Consider the following 26,753-nt stretch of genomic DNA (forward strand, 5'->3'; position numbering starts at 1 on the left):
TTATTTTCGCATTTTCAGTTGCACTTTCCTTTCTCAAATACCCATTAGGTGTCTCGTTTATAGACGCAAGATAATCTAATGAACCCAGCAGAGAACGGAGCGATTTTATCTTCCATTCATAGCCACTTGTGGTTTGGGCAGACTTGATATCTGAGAGCTGCAGCAGCAGCAGCAGTGGGCAGCATCATGCTGAAAGCCCTCACTCTGTTATAGGCTAATGAAGTTAAATGTTTTGTATAAAGCTGCCATGCACGCCCAGTGCTGCCTCTGAAAATCATTCTGTCCTGGGACTTCTATTGCTGCTGTTTCACATGTAATCTCCATATTCTGCAGGTGCACTTTAGCAAATAGCTCAGAGCACAGGAGCTGGGCCTGTTTGTTTCACATCAACTGGGGCAATCAATTCATCACACTGTCTCGGCAGTGTACAGTCTGCCAGACACAGGACACGTTAGGCCCATTTGTGCATAAAATATTATGCAGCACCATTGCCCTGATTACAGTGCAGCATTAGGCAAAGCTATTTTGATTCATCAGCTCGGCCATCACTGTGGCTGTGATTTGGTTCATATCAGGCTTCATAGGCTGAGACGAGGAGAACTGTCTCACATCGGGCAGGAGACGCGTCAGTAATCCAGTTAAGGTCCGTCTGTTGTAAAGCTGCAAGCATCATGATACACAAATCCCGGAAGTGCTGAAAGATTGCTTTCAAAACAAAAGCCTTAGCCTAAAAGAAGACTACCTTTTGTAATTTGAGTGTTTCAGTTTTAAACCCAATGTACGAGCCTTGTAAATCAAGTGGAAAATGTTTAATTAGGTCTGTATTGATTCTACCTCATTGGATGGAAGGATTTTAATTCACACACAAAACATCTTCCTCTACATTTTTGGAAAGATTTCATTTAATTTTGCTAATTTTGTGGTGTTAAGCAACAGAGGGCATGGTTGTTCAGCATCACAACACATAGAATGACCATGTAGGCTGACAAAAACTGACAAAAACAAAAGGGTCTTTGCAGTAAAACAGCTGAGGACTGAGAACAGCTGAGAATTTGATAAGATTTCTATCTGTTTATTTTCTATTCTATTCTATTCTATTCTATTCTTGGTGAAGAGTTACTATGAGTGCTGTGATTTAGCTAACTGATTCAATGCTGCATCACTCCATTCCTGATCAAAGATTCATGATTCATTTACATTACTTCTTTCTTCCGGACTTCTGGCTCTGACATCCACACAATTTTGGTTTTGTCTATTTAAAGCTCCAAACAATTATTGAATTGTGATCAATAATTAATTATGAACCAACCACTACCAGCTGCAGCATCATAATTAAATAATGACACAGTTGCATCAGTAATGTTCCTTCTGCACAAAGATTGCTTATAGCCTATTTGTGGTGCAAATATTTTTCTTCTTCTTCTTTTTTTTTCTTTTTTTTTTACCAGGCCTGGGTAAAATGTTGAATGCAGCAGTAATTTCTTGTGTAATAGTGTATTAAATAACCTGAAAACAGCTCCAATCAGGGTTATTTGTGATCTGTCTTGGCCAGTTATAATAACAGCGTTGTCAACGTAATATGATGCGACCTTTATGTTGAAAGTCATGTCAGGAAGTGTGTGTCTGTTGTTTGGACATTGGTATGCTTCATATAGCTCAGCGTCTAAATCCAATCTCAGTGACATCAGCGGGGAGAAGGTTTGGCCCGACTCTTGTTCTCCTCCTCCTCCAGGATAAAAGCATGAGGAGCAGCCTGCTGAGCACCGTGGCCGCGGAGGACCGCTCATTCTCCTCCTCTCTGTAGATCTCCTGCCTGAGGGACAGCGCAGCATCCGGCACAGGAGCAGGGAAGAGAGGACGGCGGAGCGAAACCAAGCGCAGCCTCCTCTGTCACTATGTTGGGCAGCAAGAAGAAAGAAGCGGCGGCCGTGAAGAACGGAGCCAGGACGTCCGAGTCAAAGGCCATCGATCCCCTGAGGAATCTTGGTGAGTGTTTGTGTCTCAAGCCCAATAATCTGACTGTAGTGAATGATCAAAGGCTTCTCCATCTCACAGTCCGCTTATCTCCCCCGCCCCCTCTCATATTAAAAACAGCACAGAGTGGGAAATAAGAGGAATGTTAGATATTAATCTCCAGAGGGCAAAATATTTAACAAATATAATATTATATTTTTGCTCGGGCTAAAGCTCCTGACTTTAGCGTTATGCAACACTGTTAACGAAAGAATATAAGCCAATATTTTAGAATAAACGCAGTTATGTTATGATCAGATAATAATAGTGATGTAAATCATGACTTAGCCTGCAAATTTGTGGCAAACACCAGAGCAATGACAGTAAAATATAGGGTGCAACTAATTATTTTCATCAGCTATGAATATTTAGCCATACGATTTCTAAGCCCCAGATGGCAACAAGACTAACAATCAATAACATAACTTCTGAAATAAATTTCTGTTCAATAAATCAAGTAACTGGGAGCTGATTTCATTGATCTGAACAACCTCAGGAGAAACTGTTGCTGTCATGACCCACTAATGAAATGAAAAGTACACAGATTCATGAGCATCAGTGTTTGCCTATATGGTTCAGAATCACTGACCCAGAGTTGAGTTCATCCTGCTGCTCATGTTTGTCTGTTTGGATGGTGATGGTGGCAAGTGTTATGTCTTGCAGTCCAGCGCAGACAGCACGGTGCAGCTCTGCTCCTCACTGTCTGTTCTGACTGTAACATTTCACCAGTTGGTCTGGAAAACTTTCTCCATAACCAGAGCAGCTATTTAGGGCCAAATGTCTCCAGGTCCACCAGTAAGAACAAGCAAATAAGACAGTGGGACACTTTAATAATAGACATGCGTAGTATAAACAGTGCTAGTCTGTGTTTTACTGCTTTCCTCCTCATGACTGTTTTTAGGGCTTGGCCAGTAGAATCAGGTCTGTATATCAGCACTGTGCCGTTGGGACCTTGTCATTTCTTACTGTTACTTCTTAGCTTTATGCACTATGCATATCTGTATTTACAGATTTTGTTATTCCCTCTGCATGCAATGGTTCAGTCCTACAGCAGATTACATATTTCACTGTGAGAGGTTTAGTGTGGTGAAAGAGGGACCCAGCTACAGGTTATTACAGTTATATAAATATCTATTTTTCTTTTATAAAGAAGCATTTTATGGAGATAATTTATTCCCTCATTCTGGGGAAGATGTACTGGCATGGGTGGAGTTGTGTTTTGTTTAGGAGACTATTATAGCTTTGATATCATATTTATATTCAGCTTTAAAAAACTGTCAGGAGTAGGTCATAGGGCTTATTCACTGGCTTATTGGTCATTGGGTCGTAATCAGTTTCCTTTTTTTAAACTCTAGTTGACATGTTGACAGTCTTGATTATTTTTTAGTATAAGATAATCTTCACAACTTTACAGTTGAACAGCTGTAATGCTTATTTTTGTTTCACTTTCACATCTCACTCCTTCACTTATTCCACTGAGTAAGTAGCATCACTTAAACCTGCTCGTACGTGGCTCCAACTCAGACCACAGAAATAGCTCCTCAGTTCTGCTCCCGGAGATAATTTGATTTCCTATAATGTCTGTATTAATCACCATTACTGTGCTGTGTAGACTCAGGTTCTTCAGTATTTGTTCTTCTGTGTTACTACTTCACTGTGCTTCCATACCTCAGTCCTCACTGAGGTTGATCTCTGTTGGACACTTGGTAGTCAATGTCTAACAAAGTCAAAGTCTAACAGAGAGTTGTGCATAATCAGCCTAACATGGTAAATTACTCCTCTAAAAGGAGCAGTTATAATGATTTTTTTTAAAAAAAGGAGGTGCCTCACATTGTGAATCACTGGAGGCTTTTTAAAATGAAATTAGCTGGAAAACATCAGGTTCGGTAAATAAGGGGAAAACCATGTGTAGTGTTACACCAAACATGCCAACCACTTACCACATCAATCAGCATGATCGATACTTTCACAGACCACAGATGAATCTAAGACCTCCCCACGGTCTAACTGCATGTGGATGTTAAAGATCCATCTCAGTGTGTGTGAGTGCAGCTCTGATCAGAGTCTAATCAGTTTTAATCAAATACGTCAAGCAGAATCAACAGGTCTGCTCATCTACTGCTACTTCTTGCTTTACTGAGGAACTGTTGAAGTGTTGGCCAGTTATTGAAGGGTTAGTCAGTTAATCAAGGCTTTGACACAGCACTACAGTAATTATCTCTCAGAGCAGTCTCTGACTGCCTCTCAGTGTGTGTGTGTGTGCGTGTGTGGTTCCACACAGTGCTGTGATCACAGATCTATCTATCTATCTATCTATCTATCTATCTATCTATCTATCTATCTATCTATCTATCTATCTATCTATCTATCTATCTATCTATCTATCTATCTATCTATCTATCTATCTATCTATCTATCTATCTATCTATCTATCTATCTATCTATCTATCTATCTCACAATTCCCCCTCAGTTTCTGTTACTGTAAATGTATTCACCTGATACCTGAGATGCCCATGGGAGTCCATACTCACAGCAATGAGCTCCAGAGCCGTGGTGAGTTGTTTGTGGACCTTTACAGTAATTGCTCTGAGTTTTGCCTTACTGTAAATACAGGCTTCCTCCTGACTCTCTGGGAGTCACGGGTTGGTTGTACCCACAGCCCAGGAGAAAAAAAAAAGAAGCTTCTTTTTTAAAGTTTAGTTTTGAAAAACATGTAAAACATGTAAAACATGCAAAAACAATAAACTTTATAACAATGAAAGTCCTTCTGTTAAACTAAATAGTAACTAACTCACCTAAGCTTCAGCTGGATACACATCCGAAATCTTTTTGACCTGGCTATTGTGTGTATTAGGGCAGCCTAATGTATAATGGCTTTTATGTGTGTGTGCGTTTCATTTATTTATCTTACAGTTTTTCTCAATCGCTTTGGTGCTTTTCTCACATCACTCTTAACATTTGCACAACAGTTAGTGCATTTCTCAGAACAATTATCACAAACTGCAAAACCTAGTGGATGACCTGCAAAAGCGCATCACTTGCTCAAAATGGATTGTCCATCCCTCAAAAGCAAGTACTCATGTCAATGAAACTGTCAGTGTCGTCAAAATGAGAAGTCCTGACACCATCGTTTATGAACAAGATGGTCAAATGGCTTTGTCATGTTTTCATTAGGACACTTTATTCTCTAAGTGTTTTCCAATGCAGAAAGTGATGATACTACCTGAAAATGCTCCAGACAGCACTATACACTACTTGTACAGCCATGTGAAAACTACAGTAAAGTTGCACATTACTGTATTTAGTGGAGATACTGAATATGTATGTTTCACATTTCTACTGCATATGCTCTTTGCAATTCTGATTTGTTCACAGCATTGTGCAAAGGAAAAAGACACTACAGTCATCTACAACAAACATAAGAAACACTCTTTGGGTACAACTTTACGTAAACAATGTTGCAGTACATATAGTAACTGAACCTACAGAGTACTGTAAATCATTCCTGCACATCCAGACGTTCCAGTCACATTTTCATCTACATCACTCTGAAACAGATTCAATATTCCCAAAGATACAGTAATGTCATCCTTACATTGTATCTCTTTCAACCTTATGCCATTGTTTGTAATGGGCTCAGTCTCTTCCACCTCTGTGAGGTTGTCTTGTAATCCTATGTGATGCAGAGTAAAATTACAGTAATGTACAGTACATGTACTGCATCAACCATTATTACTGTAGTGTACAATACTGTAAAAGTGCTTCCTACTTGTAAAATGCTGTAGTACAGTACCGTACTGTAAAGATGGGAAATCTTTACTGTAAATCTGTTCTCTAGTGAAGCTGTAAGTCTAAATGTAAAAAAGTTCTTGTCCCACTGTATCTTACAGACACAATGACAGCAGTGCAGATTGTTTAGTGCTGAATTACTGTCCAATACCATACATACCTGTTGTTCCTTACTGTAAATGTTTGAATAATTGAATTCACAGTGCTTCTCCCAACATTTAAAACTAGTTTGACAGATTTTGAAAACTAGTTCAAGAATTTTGTACTGTATGTAATGACTCAAGCAATGAAATGAGGACTATTAGTTTTATAGGGAAAGACTATTCAGCGTTCAAAAGTATAGTTCATTTTGACTGACATGACATAAACAAATGATAATGTTGTAAAACAGCAGAGAATTGTATGAGAGCAACTGATACATGTCCAAAAGCATTTGCAATTTGTTCAGAGGAAGGAGAAACTGCTACTATGATGTGGACAAATGACTACATGTTGTGGAGGTTGAACTAATAGTTATGAGAACTTTCATTCTGATCTGAGAATAGCACCAAAGCGACTGAGAAAAACTGTAAAAGATTGGCTCAGATATCAGCACAATTTAAGACGCCCATAGCAGATGTTGCTGGGCACATGCAGCACCTGCATCACTAACCACAGCACAATGTTTCCACAGTGGTGGTGTTACCTGTTTGTTTTCAGCCCACTCACTTGAAAGAGGTCAATCTGTTTCTAAGCTACACTCAGACTGTTTGCCACCCCCCCCCCTCCCCTACACACACACACACACACACACACACACACACACACACACACACACACACACACACACACACACACACACACACACACACACACACACACACACACACACACACACACACACTAAGCCACCCAGTGAATTCCTCCCACTGCTGCAAAAGGTTGCTGTTCCTATTTACAGTAGCTCACTGTGTGCATGTGCGTGTGTGTGTGTGTTTCCAGTATCAAGACGCCTTTGTGAGTAGTGAGTGTAGTGACCAAGCCCTTCCCAAACCACAGTGAGACTCCTGTTCCAGCTGCTGACTCTTGCTTACTCAGCGTAGGACTCAGCAGAATCACAGAAGAAGAGTTTAAAGGGAATATCTTCCTTTGCACAGAGGGAATAATTGTTTTGTTAGAAATACAATTCATAATTTTATCAATATGTGTGTACACATGTGGATGTGCATTCATAGTGCATTGTGCATGTCTAGCTATAAGATAACAAAGCTACAGGGCTGTATAGAGTCCACTTTAAGCCTTTTCTTGTGGCTAACATTGAGATTTGCATTCCACAGATTCCATGGGCCACTCTAATTACTAGAGAGTCACTGGTTAGATTGCTGCTGGGCCTGTGTTTATTAATTGCTGCTACACAGAAGCACAGTTGTTGAATGATCACAGTTTGTTTATGTTCAGGCCCAAATCGCCATTTAGATTAAAGCAAGCATTTTCCTGAAAATTAGAGGACATTTGTTGTCATAGATACAGCAGGAAATGCTGATTACTTTTTCTTTCACATGGGAAACAGGCAGTGTTCTCCTTTATCTATGAACACATGGGTTGCTGATCCCTCCATCCATCTCAACTTCCTCCTAATGAACTTTATACAGTCATTTCACTTCCTTATTTGATCCCTTGAGGTTGTGTCACAAGAAAATGTAATTGTGTTTACTGTAAGCTGCTGGCTCAGATGACTGATGCTGTCATTTCTTACATGACAGCAGTTTGGAGATCCACGCTGTGCATTAAGTATAGAGGGAGAAGCTCACTTGGTTTAGCATAAAGACTAGAAATAACTTCTGTGGCTTTGTCCTGATTTCAAAAATACAGTATGCCTCCCAAAACCTCTAAACCATGTTTCAACTGATGTAGTATTAACTGTACGCTATATTAATCAATGCTGTTTGAATTCCAGATGTTAGATGTTCTGCCATTTCCAGTCATTTCTTGAGTATATGGTTCTTCAAGGACATACATGACAGTTTATAGCTTTAAATTTTCTTTTTTACAGTAAACGCCTAGCAAAGTCATTTATGTTCGGAGGAGTGAAAACAACACTGACCAGACTGATCTGGTCATATTTAAAGCTGAAATTATTTGGTTGGTATTCACCTACTAACCTCCATGTGCACCTGCAGAGCTGCATTCACATGCACAATGCACTAAGATGAGGGCTTTGAGATGGAGCACCTCCTGGGTTAATCCTCACAAAAGGGAAACGTTACAGCTGTAAAGAGATCTCATGGTGACTTTGGATCCACTGGATGATAGTTGTAAAAGCCACTCCCATTCCCATTATAAATATTTCACACCAAGGTGGCACGGTGGAGCGGTGGTTAGCACTGATGCCTCACAAGAAGGTTCTGGGTGGCGTTCACTGGGCGTTGGACCTTTCTGTGTGGAGTTTGCATGTTCTCCCTGTGCCTGTGTGCATGGGTTCTATCCAGGTTCCTCTCCCTCCCACAATCCAACTACATGAACATAAGGTTGATCGATGACTCATATGTGTGAAAGCAAGTGTGTGAGGTTGCTCATCGTTTCCATGTGATGCATTTACTAATCCTTCAATAATAGTTTTGCAGCAATTCACGTTCATTCAGAGAGTGGAGATATTTTAGTTCCTCTTCTGTGGAATCATCAGTCCTTCCTGAGGATTCCATAACATCTTTGTCTGTCTCTCACCTTCCATCTCTAATTTTTCCCTCCATTATTCAAGTTTTTCTCTCTTCATCCTGAATATTGCAGATGTACAGACCAACTTTTATTTCTGATTATTTGCTAGTTTCATCCTCTTTATTTATCCTTACCACTTCCTTCTTTCAATGCAGCTGAGCTGAGATCAGATCGGGACTTTGTGTGTACTTACTTCTGTCATATAAATCATCAAACATCTATGACATCTGTCTTTCTTTAACTTTCCTCAATCTGTTTTCTTTCAAGGAGTGCAGGATGACGAAGACGTGAAGCGGATGTTACAGGGCTCCAGTATGGTGAAGGTATTACTAACCTCAAACTATTAACCATTGTTAATGCTTGTAACCCATTCACAATACTGAATGACTCTGTCCCTTGTGTGAAGGTCCGCTCACCTCACTGGCAGAAGCGACGAACTCTGAAGCTGATGGAGGACGGTGTCACTGTCTGGTGTCAGTCGCACAAAACCTCCAGCCGCGCCAAGGAGCAGCAATCCTGTAAGTGTTGATACAGTACTTCAATTTATATCAATAAATCAATCAATCAATCAATCAATCGATCACTGACACGGCAGCCATTGGAGAAACATACACTACAACAACCAGAAACCAACAGGATGACACATAGTAAAACAAGTTTAAAAGTTTAAAAAATGGACTCTCTATAGTCATGTTTAATGTCTTTGCTGCTAAATGGATCCAAAAGCAAAAGTGAATTCCATTGTCATTGGAGAGAAAATTTAGTTTAAAGGCCAAAATGAAGTGTTAGTTTGTTTCTCAGTTGCTGACTAGACTCATCTTGTACCATTAATGTGACATTTGCATTGCTTACTTATTGCTGTGAGTCGTATCTGCTCCACTGTGTTTCTCTGAAACTTGTACAACAAGGTTTCTGTTTCACTAACACAGCTGTTTCAGCCTCTTCTCCCCATAAGTTGCCACATCGTCTTTATGTTTCTGTGTCTATCCATGTGGTCATCTGTACCTTCCTACCTCTGTGTCAGTTGAATTCCAGGGATCGTATCTCACACCTGGTCTAAAGTGTTACACTTTTTTTCATCATTCAAAGTTTCAAAGAATGTGGTAGTCCAGCACCCACATTCTTGAAATAGCAAATACACTCACACTCATTTTAGTTCCCACATGTGTGTTGGTCTGTGGGAATGAGGTGGGGTCAGGTGCATTGACGGCTGTGCAAAGTGACTGCAAGATTGCCTTAGTTCATTGTCATCTCACGGACAAATTGTTACCATTATTCTGCTCATTGTATGTTTCTCATCCATCACCTGCACTCAATTTATCCCATCACTGTTTTGTAATTAATGGAAATTCTATTCACACTCACTCTTATGAAGTAAAAGAGATATCTAAGTGAGATTCATGCTGTTACTTCTTGGCAGAGCTGTGCAGAGCTCATTGATTCAACTCACCACAAACAGATCTATAGCAGTTTCAGTGCATGAAGGTGCATGTTTGTCTGGCTTGTAAATGTAATGGGATATGGCACTCTGATTTGTTTGCATCATGTTACATCCCAAAACAGACTATACAGTAGTCACATGGGCATGCCCTGAACACAGTGGCACCGCATGCACTTTAGACTGTTAAAACAGAGCCCCAGATGTTTACAGCAAATATGAAATTGATGATAAGTAATAATGTTCATCATACAGTTTCAATATACAGTTTTTCTAATTCTGCCTCAGCACTACACATACAGTTTTCCAAATGTTGATTCTGGGAAACTGGAACAAACATTTTCTCTATTTCCTGACACTTTACAATCAAAGCAATTAATTTATTAATTGAAAAAATTTAAATCTCTGCACCAGTGCTTCTGATGTCACATTGTATCATCTTTATAACCAATTGTCATATAAACATATGCAACAAACAAAATGTATTAAAAAATAATAATTAAATAAATAAGTAAGTACAACAATGGCAGCAGTCTGATACCTCAGAACTACTATTGTTTCCTGCATTTCACAGTTTTCATCCTTCACCTGCCTTAAAAACATATTTGACTCATTTGATGAGTGTAAGGAGTGATGTAGCTTCTCATATAAGACCTTAGGTTTTATTCTCACTCTGCACCTGTAAATATGCCCTGAGGTGTGTTTTCCTGCATTTTACACATATAGGGGGCACATAGGGGCTTTGCATTGTGCTCTGAATGTTTCCAAAATACAGGCCTCCCTTTGAAATATTGACATATTGACAGACCCAGTATCTGGGTCAACAGCAGGGTTAGACTGCGTATAATATGGACCCAGAAACAAAGTGGACTTATGAAGACCTCTTTACTTCAGAATTAAATCTCTACACCCATTGAAATAGTCCATTCAGGGGCCCCACCCAGAGGTTAAGGACCCTCCCATGTCTGGCTTGTAATTGGCCAGACCTTTTCCATAGAAGTGGTGCTGACTGGGTGTGTAAGGTGAAACAGTGTAAATACTGTATCTATTTTTGTTAGCTTTAAATGCTACTTATGCTCTGTACGAACTCAGACTCCTCTCCATCTCCTCCGCTATCTGAGCGTCACACACGGCTCCTTGATTACAGAGCTCGTCTATTTCCAGGCTAAAATGGCAGCAGATCCTGTTCTGGTTCAGATGTTGAGATTATAGGATATTATATGGTGCTGGGAGTCGGCCCTGCAGCTTGTGGTTTGGTGCTATATAGTTACCATAGGATTCAACCACTAGGTTAGCCTCCCAGCTGCAGGACAAGGCCTCTAATTGCCACAAGACTTGATATACTTGATGTGGCGCAGTGTGTATCTTTATATGTACGTTACAGGACCTTCCCTATAACCACCAGCAGCTGTGTGAGTGTATATGTATGTGTGTGTGCGTGTCTTGCATCTCTTGCTTTGATGACTTTGTGGATTATAATGTGTCCTCCATAGATCAGGGAACATCTATGTCGTTTAACAGAGAGGACAGCTACATTAAATGCTGATGCGCTTGTTCACGGCTTGGTTTTTGCCGAGTCATCTGTATTCCACTTTCTTCTCTGATTTATACCTCCGATTGATTTAACTGGACTTAACATGTGGGTACAGAAGTGTAGGAGCTCATCAGCCACACCCAGTCGTTTATCCTCCTTTTAGATCAAATGTGTCAACTCTAACCTGACTAGGTGGTCCACTGCTGTCGTTCCCATGGGAACAGTACGTCTAATTGCAGGTTATTTTCTGAGTGTGGACATGAGTTGGTAGCAGTTTGTGAAGAGAATGATTTTTCCTCCTTCAGATGTTAGAGGCCTTAGGAATTGAACATCCCCAGCATTTGCTAAAATGTAAAATAAATATTATACAATCCTTCACTGCGTGGTTAATGGGCTTTCTATATTTGAGAGCTGTCAGGAATCTAAGTTCATTTATTTGAACATTTTTACTTAGATGATGTATCAACAGTTTGATCAAATCCTCTTTTCTCTAACGCAAACTGTAGTGGATGCATCTTTAGACAGGTTTAAGTTAGAGTGCTAACTACCACTAAAAGTCACAGGGTTGTACTGAGGCACATAAAAAAGCAGATGGAAAGAAAAAAATGGCGCACAATAGAATACACAGTAAATATATGAGTATCATCAGAATCAACAGACCTTAAGGTGCTGGCAGAGTGTTACACAGTTTACTGTAGGTACTTCAGCCTGAAAAGCTCAGTCACCTCAGGTTTGGAGTTTAAGATTATGAGACAATGGTTGTTTTATTTGAAATGGTAAAGTTAATTTTACAAATGTGGAAGCTGGACTGATTTGTAGTCGTGAGGCAACTGCACCTGGAGAGACTACGATTTTAGAATGAAAACAGAAGAGCTGTGTTAAGATCTGGGACCCTACAAATTCCTTTCAGGTAACAGTTAAAAAACTTCCAATTATAAGAGGAAAAGTTAAATAAGAGCATGGTTTCATTTAATAACTGTTTAAATGATCCAATATTTAACAGGGTTGCCTTCACTGCACTTCTGAAACAAGATGTGTGTAGTTTCTGGTGAAACCACAGGCAAACAGAGATGAGCAAAACCAGCTGGTGTTTGGTCAGTAGTTCTGTTTAATTTGGTTTGTTCAGGCCTATTAGAGAGTGTGTGGTGATGGTTGAAGAACACACATGGTGGCAGCCACGCAGAAACGAGTGTGAGGGTGAACAAAGGTTGAGAAGAACCATAAACAGCTCTGTTTGTGTGGAAATACTGGAACACTACACTGCATGTGTATTTCCTCAACACTGGAGCTGTGTGAGTGTGGGTTTGCGTGTGGTAGGAACATTCAACCGTCACTGTCATCAAGGTTTGTAGTCTAGTCACTATATCTGGACACACAGCGTCCAAACACACTACAGGCCGCTGTCTCAGCAGCGAGGAGGCCTCTTCTTGTTCTTGGCCACGACATCGACCCATGAATTTCTTATTGACACACAGCAGACGCCTGGTTGGAAACTACACAACATCCAAACTTCTGCAGCAGATTTAGCACTGAATCTACAGTTTAGTGTAGAAATAGTGGTGATTTGACAAATATTAGCTGTAAAAAACTACATATAGTCTGGTTGTGTACATTACTGTAAGTGGGTTAATTTCCAAGCAGAGAAAACACAACAACTTCAGTTCTTCAGATGTTGCATTTCTTCCCATCATTAAGATGATACGTAATTACATCATTTAGAAATGAGATATGTATTCTTCCTCTGAAAGGACATCGACCCTCCCTTCCCACTGTAAGCAGGCTCTCAAAACAGGCATGGTAGCAGCCAAAAAATAATAATTTTACTAGGGCCGGGACTTTAACGCGTTAATTACGATTAATTAATTACACAAACATTAACGCGTTAAAGAAATTAACGCATTTTAATCACACTTATTTTGCACCGCATAACGTTTCTCACTGGATGAGTTTCAGGCGTACTGATTACACTGGAGCACAATCATCTAACAAGCCGCCGACACTGTTAAAAACATCCATGCACTGATCACTGCAAGGGAGAGAGGAGGTGAAAAGAGACAACAACACTGTTACCTGTTGTATACTGGCCTCAGGCTGTACCATCGCTAAGAAACCAGTGAGTAAAGAGTTAAAGCTATGGTCTACAATTTGGAGCATTGGTAATTATTATTTACATCATTTATACAGCGATTATGGTCCTGTGGTCCGATATACACGCGGCCCTGCTGAGCCGCAGCCTGAGCGGGTCTCTCTGCACTGCGGCGCCGCGGAACTCCAGGCCCTGGTCTTTCTGCTCCTCTCCCCCAGACACAGCACCCTGTGGCCGGTCAACCAGCGCGAGGAGTCTCCCTGTAGCATGAGGCTGTGCTAATAGCTGCTAATGGCGGCGCTGCTCGTACCAGCGGTCGCCGCGGTCCTGTTGCCGGGGACGGCGACGACGGCAACTGGCTCCGCCTCGTTACCGGCAGCTGGTGCACAGCGGCGGCATCGGGACTGGCGCCGCCGCTATTAGTAGGCTAGCGCCGAGCACAGCCTCATGCTACAGGGAGACTCCTCGCGCTGGGTGACCCAGGATGGGGTCCTGTGTCTGGGGGAGAGGAGCAGGAAGAGTCGGGGCCTGGAGCTCCGCGGCGCCGCGGTGCAGAGAGGCCCGCTCAGGCTGCTGCAGCAGCGGTGCTGAGTTCATGTTGAACAGGTAATCTTTGGTTTTATTGTGGAAGTTGTGACTGTGAATATGACATTTTACTCCACATTCAGTTTCTGCAGGCAGCAGCAGGCTTGTTGCTTGCGCGCTCTGCTCTGGGAAGGGAGGGCGTGTTTAAAAAAAAAAAAAAAAAGCGCTCGTCGCGGGGAAGCTGAGAACAGCGGAGTTTCCTTTGCTGCAGCTGAACAGCAGATATGTGGTCAAGACCTAGCTACAGACCTGTCAGTGTTTCATGGTGCATAAGACTTCAACCTCAGAGCTGTCTGTCTTCAGACTGTCCTGACCTGTCCCTGAACATCACACAGGGACAACATGGAGCTGCCTGTGTGATTGGTTACTGAGTTTTATTAATGTTTACATCAGGCTGAGTTCAACAAATCAGTTTATGCTACTGTGATTTAAGTAGCCTAGTTAAATACTACAGTAATCATCATAGTGTATTGGCAGGAAAGACCATTTAATCTGTATGTATCAAATATTAATAATGAATTAATTGATAATTTGCATCCCTAGTCTGTTGGTCTTGGTTAAGTACCACCTTGAAAAAAAACAATGTTTTGTTGCTTAAGCTTATGTATTCAGTCATTCAATGGTATACTAAAATCCATGTGAAAAAAAAGCTCAGGTCAAATATTTATATGCGATTAAAATGTGATTAATTGCGATTAATTAATTACAAAGCCTCTGATTAATTCGATTAATTTTTTTAATCGAGTCCCGGCCCTAAATTTTACTTAAATGGAAGTCTCCATCTTCCCCTTGCTTTAAGAGGCGGCTTAACGAAATGGTTTTTGTTTCTAGAACAGATTCGCCTTAGCAGAGGGAATGCACCCAATTATTATGAGAAAACATGGAAACCATTTTTGGCCTTACTTGATGAGACCTAAATGACCAATATATGACTCAGGCTGCTATGCATAGGAGCTTGTTCAGCGTCTCTTTCTCTGTTTTAAATAAGCACTGCACTACAGAGCGACACAGGAAATCATTTCTGCCTGTTGCTATCAAGCTTTTTAACTCAGAACTCTAAGAGTCATCCCCCTCATGTATACTGAGTATACTTATTGTAAATTGTAAACTTTTTACATTTTTTAAAATCTTATTTAATTCTATTCTTATTCTGTTTTTCTATTTTATTCATATTTATATATCTTTATTGTTTTTTCTTACTATTCAGGAGTTTTGTTTGCAACTAGGAAAAAATTCTCTCCAGGGATCAATAAAGTCATTCTGATTCTGATTAACTACCTCACTCTTTCTTCTCTTCACTTCATCTTTCTCTTTCTGTCTCCTCACACATCCTTCAGTCTCCATCACGGAGGTGGAGTGCATCAGGGAGGGCTGCCAGTCAGAGACGCTGCGACAGTTGGCTGGCTCTGTGCCTGAGGGCCAGTGTCTGACCGTGGTCTTCAAAGGGCCCCGGAAGAGTCTGGACCTCCGCTGCCAGAGCCAAGAGGAGGCTCAGCACTGGGCCCGGGGGATTCGAACGCTGCAAGAGAGAGTGCAGAATATGACCCAGAAGGAAAAACTTGACCAATATCCTAACTGTGTCTAATCTGGAGAGATAACACACTGTCACATACTCTTTCCCTTTCATTCTCTCAAATTATAACTGTATATTTAGTTATCTTGCTGTTTCCTTGACTGTGTGTCACCTGGATTCATGCTTACCTGAGTCGGGCTGACCAGAACCATGATGACAAGATGAGCTATGAAGAAGTCCAGACCCTGCTGCAGATGATCAACATTGACCTGAGTGACCAATACGCCCGCAGCCTCTTCCAGGTCGACCTGCGCACGCTTGCAACTTACTGTAGAAGTCATTTCACTGAAGACAGATCACCACCACTGAGACTGTGTTCCACCGTGTAATCTGTGTTTGGTTGTGGTTTGTCCAATAGAAATGTGACCGCTCAGCTGACGGCCGTCTGGACCACGGGGAGATTGAGGTTTTCTGCAGGGAGTTGTTACGGCGACCGGAGCTGGATGCCGTGTTTATCCGCTACTCTGCAAACGGCTGCGTGCTTTCCACTGTGGACCTGAGGGACTTTTTGAAGGACCAGGGGGAGGACGCTTCACCCACCCACGCTCAAAGCCTCATATGCACATATGAACTTAATGAGTGGGGTACGTTGTCACAATTTATTATAGCAATATGTATTGTACAAAACAGCTCAGAGAGAGAGAGAGAGAGAGAAGCTCAGTTTGAGTTTATTTTGAGTTAATGAATATGTCTTTCTTAAAAACAGGATGAGTTTTGTCTCCAAGTCATTGATGCTTGATGCCCAAGCAAACATATCCTAGAGAAAGAATTTCTAAATATCATATATCATCTTAAATAGAAAGTACACTGTAACTACCACCACGTCTTGTGTTCCAATTGTGTTTGTGCCCTTTGCCCAGTGCAGCCCAGAAGAACCAGTTCATGACCCCCAACGGCTTCACCATGTACATGCTGTCCAAGGAGAACTTTGTCTTCAACCCGGACCATGCCAGGGTTTACCAAGACATGACCCGTCCACTGTCTCACTACTTCATCTCCTCCTCCCACAACACATACCTCACTAAGGACCAGCTGACTGGGGACAGCAGCACAGAGCCATATATACGGTACTAATGATCAGTGCACCATGAACAAACAACTGTACAACCAGCAGCTAGAATAAATGATGTAATACCTGTACGTGACCACGGGGTTTCCTCTCCACCTCTGCAGTCCGTAGTACAGTCTTTGTGGCAGAGGTTTACACTCACTGCTTGGATCATTCAGTTGCCTCCTCGCCATTTACAGCATCACTGACAAGTCAAGTATTGTCAGGTCATTATACGACAACCTGAGAAACTGAAAGGTCATAGAGAAGGTCAGGTCCTGGCAAACAGTGTAGCAACTTTGGAAGGAGATTCAGATCCTGCTGATCAGACTATAGGAGTATTATAACAACACTGAAAGACTGTGGGTGAAGCAGGCTTTAAGGACTTTAGCTGGCAGAGATCACTGAGGTGCCCTCCTACACACTGATGGACTGAGATCTGCTGTAGGCTACTGAAGGCTCTGGTTATTGTTCTCACATTTTGGGGGCCGGAGGGCAAGACAAACACCCAGATATACAGTATGTTAAAGACTAAAGAGCCTTCAGAAAGTGATATTTCTACAATAGGCCTATGTCCCCTTTAAAGATGGAGAGTGACGGCTGCTTCCACTGGGGGTCAGTTGTCAAGAGGTGTAGAGGTATTTCGGGAACATTTAAGTGGGACGGGATTCCAGGAAAGACCCTGAATGTGTTTGAGGGAGCTCCATGGATAAGCTAGAGGACAGACAGGGTGATAATAAATGACAGTGGGGTGTTTTTTTCCAAGCCTGCTGGCACCATGACAGAACCAGGTGACCATCTGAAAGAGGATACATGGATTGTTTTCAGTTTATATTGTTTGTTGATACACAACACTATACATATAGTTTAGTATAAAACTGATATTCTCCACTGTATCTTTACAAATTATATATAACAACATTTTTTGCACAAGGCTGCAACAAAGATGTCATTCTTTCACTGCTTATTTGCCGATATCACAATCGGAAAGTTGCCTCTTCACCATTTGCACAGCATTATGATACGGACGGAAATTAGCATCTTGCTATAATCCGGCACATTTACATTTTTTACAAGCTCGGCTATTACACCTTTAATCAGAATAATCAGAATATCACCTGTGTTGATGTTTTTTCTCAGGGCTTTGAGCCATGGTTGCCGCTGTGTGGAGCTGGACTGCTGGGATGGAGGGGAAGGGGAACCAGTCATCTACCATGGACACACACTCACCTCCAAAATACCTTTTGTTGAAGTCATTGAGACTATCAATGAGTATGCTTTCAAAGTGAGTACACTATTAAATCAGAATATTTTACCTTGACAGATACAAAATGCCAGTATTTAGCCTAGGTCACATTACAATTAGTTGTGTGGTTTTGATGAAGCCATCTATTCTCCTGACTTTGCACTTTGGTCCTCCTCTCCCAGGCCTCTCCTTACCCTCTGATCCTGTCCCTGGAGAACCACTGCTCTGTGGAGCAGCAGGCCGTAATGGCTCATCATCTGCGATCCATCCTTGGAGACAAGCTACTCACCAAGCCCCTCAGTGGTCTCAATTCTCACAGCCTGCCCTCTCCGGAGGTAAGGAGACACCGTTCTGTACTCTCAGGAAAGTTCACTTACAATAACAGCTGATAAGAGACTAAAAGTCTCCTTCCTAAGGACGATGCATATCATGCTTGTGTGTCTTGGAACCACACATTTTCATTTTTATGTGTAAGATGCTTGGAAATTTTTCGCATTTTCCTGAAGATTAAAAAGACTGACATGATTATAATGACTGACCCTGATAGATGGTTGCAGTGTGCTTGCTACATCTCATTGGAATGTGAAAGTGGTTAAAAATAGCCAATAAGTGGCCCTCAGTCAGATTCCTCTGTAAGGCTTTCACTGGCACATATCAGAGCTCACTCAGTGTTGGAGGATTTTTATTTTTCTGCCATGTAACTGAAGCATTTGTAATCAGTTTCTTCCATTCCGTCTTTGTATCCACTGTTGCCTTTGGTAGGAGTACAACAGAAAGCAGACCATGTTACTGATTTTCTAGGGCCATCTGCTGTCCTGTTCCTGTACTATACATTTACATGTAACTGTAATGTGCATGAGAGGTGGTTCATGTCCCCCTGTGAGGACAAAAGATGAAATTATGATGGGCCTATTGTTGAAATATGCACAAGATCAGGTGGACATGAGGGGTTGTGTCATTTATGGTGTTAGGCTACTGCTTAAAGGGGACATATTATGGAAGTAATACTTTTTGAAGGCTCTTTAACATATATTTGGGTGTTTGTCTTGCCTTCCGGCCCCCAAAATGTGAGAATTGACAAACAAATCTGTAATGGGCAGGCTCCCTAGGTTGAAATCCACGTGGTTTTACGAGCTGTCCCCTCAGTTGTCTTCCAGTGATGTAACTAGGTTTCGAATTTGCATAAGCCCACACCTGGTACCAGTAGAAGGGGTGGGGCGGGGCAAGCAGTGGTTCATTTGCATTTAAAGGGACAGGCACTGAAACCAGCCGTTATGAACAGGGCTGTTTTGAGAGGATGAAAAGAGCTGTGATGTTTCATCATTGGGGTATTTTGACCGCAGCATGTCACAGACATGTCTTTAAGACACCTGGGAACTATTTTAATTTGTGAAAAGGGGGTATAATATGTCTCCTTTAAATACAGTGCTTGGTAGGGACTTAGGTTACAGTTATGCATGCTGGTATGTTTGCAGGCCTCAGGCTGATTTCCACTGTAGTTAAACTGTCTTTTATCAAAAAAATAAAAGAAAATCAAAAAGTTTTTCCTTAGTTACGTGATAGTGAATCATTTCACCAATGACTGAATACATTTATTGTGAGTACAGTAGTAGCTGTAGTAGCAGTATTAGACACGAAATAGTGTCAGTGATAAAGTAGGGACAGTAATAACTGCTCATGTAATTATGTAATGTAGTTATCTATATCAAACTCACTGGCCAGGTGTTGTGTTTTCTGGTTGTATTTGTTCAGGACCTGAAGGGTAAAATCCTCGTGAAGGGGAAGAAGGAACACGTGGTGGTGGAGGAGGGCTGCTCCAGTTCCTCAGACTTCAGCTCCTCAGATGAGGAGTCCTGTCGCTGTGAAGGCAAACCCGCTCCAAAAAAAGAGGACAAGAAGGTAGAATGAACATTTATCCTAACAGTAGTTGGCTCTTGTCTGTTGAGTGATTTTGGGGGGATTGGGGTTATCAGTGTGTTCACTCTGGATTCTGAATCTCTGCGTCCTCTCAGCCAGGCGCCTCTAAGCTGAGCCCGGAGCTGTCAGAGCTGGTGGTGTACACTCGCAGTGTTCCTTTCAAAACCTTTGAACAAGCTGCCAAAAACCCAGCAACTGAAATGTCCTCTTTCTCTGAAAGTGAAGCTCTCAGGCACATTAAGGACTCAGGTGTGATATTTGAGTTTTTTTCTTGTTTAGGAAATTGATCTTTCCTCCACCACCATACTGCTGCATTAACTGGACTTTCCTCCTCCTCCTCACCTTTACAGGGATACATTTCGTGCGTCACAACAGTCACCAGCTCAGCAGGATCTACCCCTCAGGACAGCGCCTCCAGTCCTCAAACTACAACCCTCAGGAGATGTGGAACGCAGGCTGTCAAATTGGTGAGAATTTATTTTATAAGTCACTCAAATGTCAAGAGAAGCAAATGGATCAATCAAGAAATGTCACTCAGAAACCAGTCTTTCGTCTTTCTTACCTTCCTCCCTTCAGGATAACAGCACGACTCCCACATCACCCACAGCGGTGGGCAGAAACTCATGTTGTTAACACATGCTGTGTTGTGTCATTTCCAGTTGCTTTGAACTTCCAGACACCTGGTGAGCAGATGGATCTAAACCACGGCAGGTTCCGGCAGAACGGTCAGTGTGGCTACATCCTGAAACCTCCGTTCTTGTGCCAACGCGACTCCACCTTCAACCCAGAGAATGTTGGTGGAGGTCCTGGCCACAAACCTCTGCTGCTCACTGTTCGGGTAAGATGGAAAAGTACTTGCCGAGTTTCAAGTAGTAGTTTTTCCAGAAGTATGAGAATTTTAAAGGGATAGTTCAACATTTTGGCAAATTGGCCCATTGCCATAATCCCTTTAGTAATAGCAGTAGGTTCGTTACCTTTAATTGTCGGTGCAAGCTATTTTTAGAACGGTGGAGCAGAGCCGTGAGCTGCTCAGAGCTACGCTATGGAGGCTAATGGGATTTCTTGGTTTCCCTCATCAAACTCATCAAATACACAATCCAACAACTCCAAAACGCTCTCGTGGACAAGTTGTGACCTGCACATTCACTACTCTATGAGATAATAACAGAACGTTACGAGACAGAGTTGTTTTCAAGGTATGATGCTCGTTCCTGTCCGGGCAGTTTTTTGGCAAGCAGTCTCTGTGTTTGTCTCGAAAACAACTCTGTCTCGCAACATTCCGTTAAACCAAGAAACTCCATTAGCCTCCGTAGCGTAGCTCTGAGCAGCTCGCGGCTCAGCTGCGCCGTTCTAAAAATAGCCTGCACCGACAAATAAAGGTCATGAACCTACTGCTATGACTATAGGGATTATGGCAATGGGCCAATTTGCCAAAATGTTGAACTATCCCTTTAAGCTTGATGAGTGATGTATGATTGTATCAGTGTCACAACTGTTGTAAGTTATGCTCTTGTTGTTTCATTCTGGAAAGACTTTCCAATGAAAACAAGATTTCCCTTATTGCTTTTCCAGGTTATTTCAGCTCAGCAGCTCCCCAAACCAGAATGGGACAAGCCCAGCTCCATAGTGGACCCACAGGTTTGGGTGGAGATACATGGAGTACCCATCGACAACCTTAAGAAAAAGACTAATCATGTTGATAACAATGGTAAATAGGACCCTAATCCTAATATAGATCTTTCAGATAGCCATATGTTTATAACTGTAGATGACACCATATGTTGTTGAAAGTTAATTGTGGTCTATAAGAGATTATTGATATTTTTGAGAGAAATGATTCCTGATGTTTGAACACACAAACACAAAGCCACATGTTCATAAACAGTTCAGCTCCACACAGATTTTAAAACCATCTTGATTTCCTGGAAAGTTCCTCAGTTGTGTATAAGTGCAAGTTATTGTTGTTTGTTCTGTCGTTTTAGGCTTTAACCCACGGTGGGACTGCACCTTCAACTTCACCGTCCACGCCCCTGACCTGGCTCTGGTTCGCTTCATGGTGGAAGACCATGACTATACCTCAAGCAACGACTTTCTTGGACAATGCACCTTGCCTTTCACCACTCTCCGCACAGGTGTGTTTAGGAACAGTGGAGTTTCACTAACAGTATCACAGAGACTTGATACCACGACTAACCATTTTCTCTCCTGAATTTCCTTCCCCTGTCTCTGCAGGTTATCGCCACGTCCGACTACTCAAGCTGGACGGCTCCAGCCTTTCACCGTCCTCTCTCTTCATCCATGTTACGGTCGGCCCTTGCCAGAGCAGCCCCCACAAGTCATCAGCTAAATCGCCCGCCAGGTCTTCAGCCAAGGAACGCTGACCTCCTCTAATCTTTTCGCTGCATGACGCATGGAAGCCACTAAGGGAGGATCCCTTAACATATCTGCCTTGATTAAGGCAATTACCTAGTGGTTTTAAACCTGCCTTGCAAATACTGAAACTATGTCCACAACCTGTTTATACTGTATGGATCGTTTATTGGGGGGATCATTCCTAGAGCAGGACTGATTTAATTACAACCCATTGATCCAGTCTGCATAAGTTTATATGGGTCTATGAGACTGTGACCAAAGTTTGGTGCTAGCTTTTGTCTCTACATTTTCAACATACTGTATAAGCTAACTCTGCAACTATGGCTTCTATAGGAAAGACTAGTTTTTTACTATACATATCTTAGCTTAGTGCTTATTTTTTATTAGTCTGCTGGTTTGTGATTTGAACATTACTTGAGAAAGTTAGATAGCCTGCATCCCAAGTGTAGACCTTATCCATAGCATGTGAAGCAGCCATCCTCTATGAAATGTTAAAGGATTTTTAAACTCGATTACAAAACTATCAGACATAACAATGTATCCATTGGAAGAGCCAATGCATATTGTCATCTTTCACTGAAACAAACAATCCAACTTCATTTCATGCAACAACTTATCATGTGTGCCAAGTGGGCAGGATTTTGACCTCCGTCACATTACTCAACAAGTTATAATCTCATTATTTGCTATCATTACATCTGTGACCCTAGGCTGATCACACTACTCAATGAAATGTCCAATAGTCTGAAAGTAGACTTGGCCAAATAAAGTGGGGATATTTATCCTGGCAGTAATATAAAGTTTTGTATTGATAAAAACACCGTACATGACTAATAGAGAGAGTTCAGTATTCAAACAGCAAGAAGCAATCTCTACTCATATGTCCCTTTAAAATTGTAAAAGAGATGTTCAGGTCCTAACGCAGCTTTCAGTGTAAATCTGATATCAGGTTAGAATTGGGCAAAGTCCCCAATATTATAATATTAAAAGCCATATGGAGAATCTCCATAATAGCTTGTCTTATAACTGATAATGTAGCCTTGTGTAGCCATCCAGTGTTTTTATATGACAGAATTTGCTCAGTGGCAATATGTGATGAAATACATAGTTGTATTTGTTATATTTAATATTTAATTGTTTACTTTGTGTTCAGGTGCGTTCAACCTGACTGATGATCCATTGTGACTGTGACATGGCATTATTGTCGTCAGTGTTTGAACAGATCTTATGATGAGTTTCATCCATTGTAGTTATCAAAGTTTTATACAGTACAGTGTTTTCATTGAGGAAGAAAATCTTTAGGGTTGTTTGAGGATTACCTTAAGAAGTTCTATGAATATTTATTTCTGAGTTTATCTTACAGAGAGAGGAGGATAGCTTACTTGATATCAGTATTAATCTTCAGACATCTAAAAAGAATACATGAACAATCAAATAACTTTAGAATGTCTTTGGTATAATATGAAGATTTTTTTTTTTTTGCCAAATGAGTTATTTAAATGGAGAACATGATGTGTTATCATTATAACTAAAATATGATCAGGGAGTTCTTTTGAATTGAGGTTAAATTACTATTTTTTTTGCGCTACTGTCAATATTAAACAATTTTTAAAAATCCCGGCTGTTTTTGTGACAATATTGCACATGTGTAAATATCAAGAACTGTAAGTGAAAGGAACTTAATATTGAAAGACCAAAGTTGTGTGTTTTTAGAAATGCTATCCCAAACTCAAAGTAATCTAATATTTTTGTTGTTCATTTATTAGGTAATATTTTCATTGGCATATCTTTATGTTTGCACCAAATGGGCAAAGAAAAACCCATTGGTGCTGATTTGGTTATTATCACTTTCATAAACAATGCAAGTGCACTTTTTGATATTTCGTCAATCTTGCACCAGTTGCATGTTTAACGGTTTTTAACTACCTTTATTCAATCAGCTAATATATACAATGATAGAATAAATATGTATTTTAACACTGTGATGACAAAAACCCTAACTCAAACTAACTGAAGAACCTCATTAGATGAGTGACCAAAGCTCAATTCTTAATTTGTCCAAATGTTTTTGACAGAATAAAAAAGTGGAATGCCAGCGTTACATTTTTCTTAATGATCGTCATCATCATCATCATCATCATCTTAGAGGCTCTATGCAAAATATCTAAATAAATATAAATAAAATAAAGTGCCTGGGAAATCTTATTTTGCAACATGTGTTCAACTGTTCAACAACTGCAGAAATGCCCATAAGTTGTACCACCACCACCAATATAGCTACAACTCTGTCCTAACCTATAAAAAGTCAGATAAATCAAGATTTTGTTTAAGAGGTTCTGTGAGCAGTGGCCAGCAGAGGGCATACATTAAACACAAAACACTGAATTAGTAACACATTAAAAAAAAACGTTTTTACTGCTTGATCGCTGGTTCGACAGACTCTACAAATGGCTCCAAAACTCACCATCATCTTTCTCTTCTTTTATCTGCCTTTGTTGTATTTGTTATACTGTAAGTGTTAAGTTATGTGTACTATTCAAATTAGGGTCTTTGACTTTCTTTGACCTGCCTTTGAAATATCAGTGCAAACTAACAGAATAGTAGAGTCTGCTTATCTGCTAAATTTCTCCACACCCTTCATGAGTCATCAGAACTTTTTTTTTTTCCATTTTCAAACTTGTAGTCTCCAATCAGACTTCACACAGCTTCCTCTGGAGTGACAAAAGGCTTTTGTACAGGATTTCACATGAGCATTGATACTCACCCACAACCATAAACAGACCTAGAAGTGTAAAGTCAGTGAAGTTTACCTTGAACTATTTTCCCATGTTCACATCACTTTGTAACACTCAGAGACTGTGAATGACACAAGACAAGGTCAAAATCTCATAGGCTGGTATGAAAGTGAGAGTATAAGTTGCAAACTTATGAAGCCTCTGTAAACAGCAGACATGGTTATTTCTACATTCTACCTTTTGTCAGCTGGTTTTAGCCCATTCCCTCTGTGCTGACATACAGTAGGCTACAGTAGTTTACATTACATTTCTGTTCTGTGGTTTGAAATAGTGTCCAACGAACAGTCATGCAAGCGCTCACACCACTAGTCACTGTCATTAGACTGTCAACACATGATGAACACACATTATGACTGTCTTTATAATAACCTAATGAATTTATATGCATCTTATACATCGTTTAAGATGAAAGACCTAAAATGACCATCATCTCAATTTTAAGCTGCCAGTGTAACTTGATCACTCAAATCTATCATTCATTCATTCCAGTGTTTTTCAACCTTGGGGTCGGGACCCCATGTAGGGTCGCATGGAATTCAAATGGGGTCGCCTGAAATGTCTAGTAATTGATTAAAAAAAATTACTGATCAAAATGTTTTTTTAACTAATTATTTTTCGTTTTAAAATTATGATTAAAAACACCACACACAATTTTAAACAACTGTATTCTATACTTTCACTTTCTTGAATATAAATCGAGTTCAAATAAAATGCAGCATATAAGAATATCTGCGCTGGCGCATCTTGACTGATGGGGTTTCCAGAAATTTGATATGTCAAAATGGGTTCACAGGCCAAAAAAGGTTGGGAACCGCTGATTCAGTCAGTCAACAGAGCTGTTCCCACTATTGTGACCTGGTTAATTACAGTTACATAGATAGTTTTCATTCACTGTGACAAAGTGAATACACACGAGAATCAAGCAATCAAGCATTGAAAAAGACTTTTCCCATTAACAATCAAACCACCACGGTCTAATGCATGTGCTTAAAAATCCAAGCTCAGTTTAATGACTTGTTTTTTTTTATATATATCTTTATATATTATTCCTACAAATACATGGTTTTCAGCACTTTGAAAAACATTCACTTTCCTCAGTAAACCAAGAAAGCTAGAAATATCCTACAGTGAAAAAAAGAGAAAGGCATTTTTGACAAAAAACAAAAAAACAAAACAAAAAACAAAAATCACATGAAGACATGAAAATAACAATCGAATGTAATCCGAAAAAACAACATCCTGTACAAACACTATGGCCCAATAATTTAAGAAAATAGTGTCTCTAAAACGTTCATATTGCTTTGTACCTCCACTGACCGGGCAAAGTCTACCCTGTGCAACACCAGGCAGTTCAGATGCCGCCACAGAGGCGCCAGATCCCAGGTGCTGATGTCACTCCAGAGGTTACGGGGACAAGCTGCAGCCGGCGGCATGCAGGCATCGCAGAAGACAAACGGTCCGGTTTGTGTTCTCTTCTCTCTTCTCTGGTTGTTTTGGCAGTAACAATACAAAGACAAAGGGATGGTCACACTACTACAGTACTGCACTCCTTATGAAACCAAGGATGTTTTTTACTGTTTGTTGTAGTTTTACCATTATTACTCTCTACAGCATTATTACTAGAACTATCACCATCACAGACACACAGAGTGCATCGTGTG

General features: G+C 40.8%; 1 protein-coding gene across 1 annotated transcript; it reads left to right on the plus strand.

Annotated features, from left to right (window-relative positions):
* Nucleotides 1-1,895: 1,895 nt before the first annotated feature.
* Nucleotides 1,896-22,611, plus strand: plcd3b (phospholipase C, delta 3b; the record flags this gene model as incomplete). Its single annotated transcript, XM_083993819.1, has 16 exons — nt 1,896-1,986; nt 8,765-8,820; nt 8,904-9,015; nt 15,478-15,706; nt 15,826-15,955; nt 16,072-16,297; nt 16,579-16,780; nt 17,902-18,046; nt 18,190-18,342; nt 19,760-19,906; nt 20,020-20,173; nt 20,275-20,391; nt 20,584-20,762; nt 21,497-21,632; nt 21,907-22,056; nt 22,157-22,611. The coding sequence occupies 16 exons, from the start codon at nt 1,896-1,898 to the stop codon at nt 22,303-22,305; spliced, it is 2,376 nt and encodes a 791-aa protein (XP_083849945.1). The 3' UTR covers nt 22,306-22,611.
* Nucleotides 22,612-26,753: the final 4,142 nt, after the last annotated feature.

The sequence above is a fragment of the Trachurus trachurus genome (genome assembly GCF_905171665.1).
Source record: "Trachurus trachurus genome assembly, chromosome: 19".
Classification (NCBI taxonomy): domain Eukaryota; kingdom Metazoa; phylum Chordata; class Actinopteri; order Carangiformes; family Carangidae; genus Trachurus; species Trachurus trachurus.